Source organism: Chelonoidis abingdonii, chromosome 3, assembly GCF_003597395.2.
Source record: "Chelonoidis abingdonii isolate Lonesome George chromosome 3, CheloAbing_2.0, whole genome shotgun sequence".
Taxonomy (NCBI): domain Eukaryota; kingdom Metazoa; phylum Chordata; order Testudines; family Testudinidae; genus Chelonoidis; species Chelonoidis abingdonii.
In genome coordinates this window covers 164,927,521-164,935,213 of record NC_133771.1, presented here as the reverse complement: position 1 = coordinate 164,935,213, position 7,693 = coordinate 164,927,521, and the positions used below count along the sequence as shown (strand labels likewise).

At 41.7% G+C, this 7,693-nt stretch overlaps 1 protein-coding gene across 1 annotated transcript in view; it reads right to left on the bottom strand.

Moving 5' to 3' along the window:
• Nucleotides 1-3,536: 3,536 nt before the first annotated feature.
• The window catches only part of SDE2 (spliceosome associated SDE2), a 12,791-nt gene continuing 8,634 nt past the window's right edge, over nucleotides 3,537-7,693 (bottom strand). Inside the window, exon 7 of the mRNA XM_032778782.2 lies at nucleotides 3,537-4,417. Coding sequence (XP_032634673.1) covers nucleotides 4,202-4,417 — 216 coding nt within the window. The 3' untranslated portion in view covers nucleotides 3,537-4,201. The remainder of the gene's footprint in view (nucleotides 4,418-7,693) is intronic.

Genomic DNA, 7,693 nt, shown 5'->3' with positions numbered 1-7,693 from the left:
TCCTCAGAGTGGAGTTACTCTGGATTTACAGCAAGAGATCAGAAACTCTTAAGTTTATGGGTCAGGTTAATATTTATTATCTCAATATGGGGTCTAACCAAGTTTTCATAAAAAAAAAATTAGCCAGCCAGAAAAACAAAATCTCTTCTGTATGTAAAAATGTAACTCAGACCTATTGCCCCTCTTCAAGCTGTTGTGCAATGCAACAGCCTTCCCTGTGTTATCAGTGCACAGTGACATCTAGTGGAAGAATGATGCTTCTCTGCTCTCCTACTATGGGAGCAGGGCCACCTGTCCATTAATATAGTGGTATTAGCAAAACAAGACTACTGAACGATACAACTCGTACTAAAAACACATCTTCAGACAAAGCACTGGTGAATGATGGAGAAGTTTATAGTCATGGTAGGTGAGGTGGAGAGGAACTAGTAAAAGATCAATTTCCACCATAAATTATTCTAGGGCAGATTTTTTCCCCTGAAACAAGAAGCACACAGCATATAGATTTTCTGTAGAATTAACTCAGGTGGTCAGCATCCAGCTGTGAGCACCTGCATTGGCCTATCTCGCGTGCATCCACACTGCTGCTGTGCTACCTTGTGTAGGTTCTAGGACTTCTCACTGCAGAACTGTGGGATATGTCCTAAGCTGTGCTGCTTTAATTCTTTCCCAATGAGTCATGGGAGAACTCGTCTGTCTGGGCACACAAGGAAAAGTGTGGGAAAGCACTGGAAGACTGCCAGCACTAGAATTGTGTGAATGACTGGTTTTTCAGTTCTGAAAATAAATAACCTAAACAATTTTTATTTAACTTTAAACTACAATTTTTCAAGCCAACCAAAAAAGTAGAAAACTTTGTTTCCAGTCAAATTAAACATTCTGTTTAGATTGATTACTTAGTTTTTTAAAAAAAAAAAAAAACACAAACAAAACTGAAGGTAACTCCAAAAGTTATTTCAAATAAATTAAAATGATTTATTCTGTAAATGTCAGAAAAGAATTTGATCTCAGAGTGCTTTTCAAATATTAACTAAGCATCACAATAGCTTTTAAGATGTCTCCTACCCACATTCGATCAGGGATGGCTCCAGGCACCAGCACACCAAGCACATGCTCGGGGCGGCAAGCCACGGGGGGCGCTCTGCCGGTACTTGGGGCAGCAAAATGCCTAGGGCCGCCCCTCCATTCGATAGGTGGATAACTAAGACACAGCAAGCTTACACAGCTTGGCTAAAACCACACACAGAAGCAGTGGAAAAGCCCCCAAGGTAATTCTTAGGCTTACGCTCTAACTGCTACAGAAATAATTAAACTTACTAGAGCACTATTACTCCTTACAAGAAACAACAGTGCCTGTCCAATAATCAGTGGGAAAGAGCACTCTGACTTTCATATTCCTTTGGGAAATGCAAGAAATACAATATAGGGCATGCTACTGAGGGGAGCGTAAGGCCACACGCTTACAACTAGTTCCAAAGCAGTTGCATGAACACTGTATAGCTCTGTGGCTAACTGGGAAAGAGGTAAGGTTATTCCTAGACTAGAAGATTCAGTTGCTGATGACTGAATATTGTGAAGGGGGCAGGAGCTGGAAATGGAATATTGATACACAAACTGTTCATGTTCAAAGCAATGAAGGTGAACTGGTTGCCTGATACCTATTTCGTATTAGTTACTGCAATCCCCGACTACACCTTCTTCTGAAGCAAACCCTAGTACAAATAAACTGCCCATGGTCTCAGGGCAGGATGTGTCAAATTAAGCAAACCAACTTCTTTGCTTAATTTGAAGATAAACCCAAACCCAGGGTCAGCAACCTCTGGCACGTGGCTAGCCAGGGTAAGCACCCTGGTGGGCCAGGCCAGTTTGTTTACCTGCCGCTTCGGCCGATTGTGGCTCCCACTGGCTGCGGTTTGTTGTCCCAGGCCAATGGGAGCTGCAGGAAGCGGCACGGGCCGAGGGATGTACTGGTCACAGCTTCCTGCAGCCTCCATTGGCCTGGAGCAGTGAACTGCGCCCAGTGGGAGCGGTGATCGGACAAATCTGCCAATGCGGCAGGTAAACAAGCTGGCCCGGCCTGTCAGGGGCCTTACCCTGGCAAGCCACATGCCAGAGGTTGCCGACCCCCTGATCTAAACCATTTGCACTGGATAAAGATGGGATAGGATGCTAGTGAAAACCTCCAACACCAGCTTAGCATATACCACCTCAGAGCCACAGCCACCCAGGAGCCAGCCTAAGTGATGAACTCAAGTGGTGTTTGAACAAACAAACCACGCACAGTGTATATACCTAAATGGTCATGTTTTCACCCTCCAAATTGCAGTACCTAGCTTCAAAACATAGTAGGACAACTGCTCTCACTCTACATTCAGTATTCCCTTGTTTTATAAGTGACACTTATCTTAGACTATTCACCCAATTTCCTCATGTTTCTGTAATTAAAAGCCGCTGTTCTGCAAAGAACAGGGTGAGTAGGAAGCACTTAATGAGATTGCCTACTGGGCTAGAAAGATTCACCTTTCTGGGAAAGCATTCGTAGCATATCTAAGAAGATCATCAACTGGGAAATGCCCTTCATAGCAGGACCATACCCAGCTTAGAGACCTCTCCCATGCTGAGCTTTTGAAGATCAGCCTGATCTTCAAAGAGCCGTTTCTATCTGTATGGTCTGCCCATCACTCAAGTGTCCGTCACGTACAGGGTTTCTTGCTGATACTTTACTATCAGCTCTATATTTTATTTTCTATAGTATTGCCTCTAGCCTATACAACTATATTTTGGATTAAGGAAGTGGCAGCAAATGGAACAGAGCTCCCAAGATGGATTATAACCTACATATTACTCTGGGAGAGAGGTTACAGCAGCCTTGGCAAGTAGTTATGCATGAAGTGTATTCCTGCAGAGGACAGAAACTGTCATTCAGGCTGTAAGTGGATTTCGTGCAGGATCACCAGCAGCTGTGATCAAATAAGTGCTAGATGTCAAGATTACCCAGTTCTGTATTAGACACCTGCATGCTGTTTTAGTGATTTCATGCAGCAATTCCACAGATTGACAATCTATTACATAAAGGATCTTTTCTTTGCTTCTACTGGCTCTTTAAGCCGAAGTGAAATAAAAACAGTAAAGAACATATTTCATAGGCAGCAACAGGCAGAAAGACCACTTGTGGGATCTATCCTGCTATCTTTTTATACAAACCTCTACTGAAGACAATGGAAGTTGCACCCATGAATCCATGGCAGTATATGGCCCTTGGCTTTCCACATGTGGCCCCTGTAACTTGGCTGTCACGAGTGGTCCTGCAATCTCCATTATTGTGGTATAAAACATGCTTTAGAATACCTACACTAATAGTGCTTCATCCAGCTCCCTGGAGAACATACTCTGCTGCTTTTATTAGGAAGACATTTCAATAAGCTTCAAGTCATTGCTCCACATTGTCTTCCAATTAATTTGCCTCCTTCATTAGTATTACTTCAAAACTAGTGTATTCTCCTTTTCCCCCATTCAGAGTCTCTTCGACACCTTCATATATAAAGATTCCTTTATTAAACTGCTTTTCATATGAAGAAAAAACGTATTTACACCAATAAGTCATCACATACAAAACGGCAATGTTTTCACTTGTATTAGTCTGTTATACTAACGCTTGACAGCACCACCAAGCCAATTCACAGAGTATTTATCCATATCTGAAGTCACCCATACAACCGTTTTCCCCTTCCCTCAAGACAGATTTCAACTGTCAAGGCGGAATCATGTTTTAACTAAATTTCACTATCTGAAGGGTATAGCTGGGCTAACTGGAGATTAAAGCAGATTAGTAATGCTATATTATCTCAGTTAATTTGACTTTTATTTAATTGGGTACTGACAGTATTGAACATCCATTTCTGGAAAGCACTCTCTCTTCTGAGCATCAGTTTCTCCTACCCTCCCAGGACACTGTGTGCTGTTAATTACATGATTTAATGTATCAGTTTATATTTTTAGCTCTCTTTAATACTTAGCACTTACTACTATGCGATTTACTCTGTGTTACGGTAACAACTGAAACTTTTATTAAGACCATTAAAAATGGAAATCAGAGTATCTACACACCAAGTGCAAGTGGCAAGTTATAGAGTGACAACAGAACAGAAGCTGTTTTTCTGAAGTGTGCAGATATAAACAGAGATTAACAACAGCATATATTTTATTTTTTTTTCCCTTTAGAGGGCTTTGCAAATAGGGCCGGATCTATCTGGTCTTTAGAGAGACCTCTCACTGAGAAAAGCCTCGCAGCTCTTTCCTGTAAAGTGCCTCCACATTTCAGACCCAGAGCCATCAGTTCAAACTTCAGTGTCTCTAATCCTAGCTCTTCCATCTCAGCAGCAGAGTTGAATGCCAGCAAATCTATTCGTGTAGGCTCCTGCAGAGAGAACATGCAATTAACTCATTGTTTTAACGGATTAACAATATGCTCTTCTGGGTTTATGCTCATTTGGTCTCCAACAAGAATTCATTTTACAGAAGACTACTACTCCAGGCTTATTTGGAAGTCACCCAAACATCTTCAAAGTGTGACAATATAATTAAACATTTATGTAAGTAAGTGGGATATTTTCACAATTAAACTTGAATTCCAGTAATCTAAGGCTCCTTTTTGTGATCTACAGACAACTATATTTCTAAGTATCAGAGGGGTAGCCGTGTTAGTCTGGATCTGACAAAGTGGGCATTCACCCACGAAAGCTCATGCTCCAAAACATCTGTTAGTCTATAAGGTGCCACAGGATTCTCTGCTGCTATATTTCTAAGGTATCCTGCCAAAATACCATAGACCAAATTAATGGTCAGAGTTTAACAGTCAGTTTGTAAGAGAGAGCTGAACAAACTTGAAATAAGAACAGGTTCGCATGAGCAGAATTCTTAAACACTTAGCAGTTCAACAGCCTTATCCTTCAGTTGCTCAGGCCATCCACTACCCAGGACATAAAGCTACAAGCCTTCTTCATTCAGAATATAGCCCAGATGAAATAGTCACCATGAGTAGCAGGAAAGAGGGTGGGACAGCCTACATTTCTGTTGCAACCACCCTGATGTTACAAGAACTGTAGACAAAATATTCTCTTTTTATAAGGTGTTTAGGGAAGACTAAAGTTCTAGAGGAGTGCACCTGATCTTGACACATAGCATAGCTGACACAAATCATGCGTCAGATGAAGAAAATCAGCATCTTCAACTTCTAGGAAGATTCAAATAAATGCAATTTATTAGTATCCACAGAACTGAATATGGAATTTGGGACAACTCTTACACCCCTTATTAACAAGCATAGCACTGTCTATGAAGTATCACGCTGGAGTTAACAAAAGGGACTTAATAAACAGTCCCAGTGACTGAAATGAGACCGCTCATTTGTCGGCACAATACCCAGCAGTAAGTGTTTACTTAAGAACGGGGTCTGAGTTCTGTACAGTATCGCACACTGCCAAGCTACGCATACAAAAATCACCTGGCTGTGTCTTAGCACCGAGTGGAGCTGTTATGAGGTCTTATTATTATAGTCACTACTTTTACAAAATGCAGTGGGCATCATCATATTTGCCAACTGCAAGAAGAATTTACTATGCCATTGGTGAAGTTTCCCGTTCTAAGAGGAGGGAATGCTGCAAATAATGAGGGAAAGATAAAACACTGCAGTGTTGCAAATATCCAGTTTAAGATGGTTCCTACTATGCACTCAAATGTATATTACAGTTTCAGTTAACTGAACTACACCTGTTAAAAACTGAAGTACATTTTGTGATGGGTTTTCCCTCATTCAATTGTGTTTGTTCACTTACTTGCCAATTGTCAAGATTCAACTCTTTGGAATGAATGCATCCAAACATATTACTGTGACTAGTAAAGACTCTGCAGAGTCTAAGGCTGAAAATCAAGTTTTCATTGGCTAGAAAGCTAATCCAGGCCTCTCATGTAGCCGACAAAAATTCAACAAAGTAATATAGCAGGTCAGTGATGTGACTGAATGAGACTCTGAACTGCCCATCTATTAAGGAAATATGAGTAAGCAGGTCACTCTACTGTTGAGATAACGGATTCATTGTTTCCTTTAAATCTGCTCTTCCACCAAGATTTGTAAACTCAGCCACATCCAAGGTGGTCTGTCCAAGCGCGACACTGAAGTATTTATATAAGAGAAAACCAAGATAGATGAACTAGTCAATTGGCTTTTGTCTGCTCCAAATAAAAAGCTCCAAGTGACTAACTTCTAACTTAGGTGACCTTCAAGGATGAATATTAAGGTCAACCTACACTTACAGGTGATGTGACCAAACCTAATACAGTCAGGCGGAAAATCTTTCATCCTACAAAGTAGACTATATTTTCCCAGAGGAAGAACTTTTCACGCAAAGGGGATGATCTCTGGCTACACTTGTGGGAGAGAAGGGAAGACACTCACAAGAAGTGCCTAACCCCTTTTGGAAGGAGAGAGAACAGATAGTTGAGAGCAGTTAGACATGGAGAGCCCTAAACATGCTAGAACCTGGCTATCTCAGAGATTAACATTCCCCCATGACCTATCACTCCAGTTACAATCCGAGGCATTACTGCTTTGGGTCCAGTGCTGAATTCACTGGGGTTTTGTGATAAGTGTCAGTGGAGGACCCTCTCTGGTATTAGTTTCCATTAGAACTAGTACATGGCTACATTTAGTCCATAGTGCAGGATGCATCTTTCATTGACCTTCCTCCTGTCCTAACCAGTGGGATTTTTCAGTTGAGTGAAGGTGATGGCTTCAGGGTAATATTGTATTCAAGACAATTAAGTGGTCTCAAGACACTAGTATATTGATCACTTAATGTCACCTCACCAACAGATATCTGGACCACATGATACTGAGGCAATATAGCCACTTAGGGAGCATTCTAGCTACCACTCCCTGCAGGAGCCCAGGCGCACTAGCAGGTTTTTTATGAATACTTCTACTGAATGAATAGCTATACAAAAGGCAAACCAAAGCCCAATATACACTTCCATACTCCTCAGATGTTTAGAGGCAAACCCCTTCTGACAGATAAGTGTACTCTAAACAAACATAATATTAGTTAACAGGATGTTTATCTTTGATATATTTTGGATCTCTTCTAGAACCATTTACAATAGCAACAGAGATGCATTGTTCAGTGTGTATTTATTGTGCTTCCCTGATGACAGTCCAGTGTACTTACTCCTCAATTAAAAGAGCCCAGGCTACTTAGATGTGGAGTTTAGAGAAGGAGAGTTTCTTTTCTAAATATCCTACATTTCCCAAGAGCAAAGGAACACACATTGTAATAAGCCAAAAAACTGATTTGATAATTTATCATACTGGAATTCTTGCCTCAAGAATTCTGGTCTCTCTTTGATCCTTGCCTCTGGCTGCAGAACAAGACTCTTGCATACAGATCATAAGAGGATCTGGCACAGGGATCTCAAACTCAAATAACCACAAGGGCCACATGAGGATGAGCACATTGGCCCAAGGGCCACATCATAAAAAGGTACAAAAGCCACCCGTGCCCCCTCCCCGCCCCTTCCATGAGGCTCCACCCCTGCCCTGTCTCTTCCTACTCCTTCCCCACCCCTTCCCCCAAGTCCCCACCCCATCCCGTCCCATCTCTTCCCTTCCTGCACCTTCCTGCCCCATTTCTCTCCCACC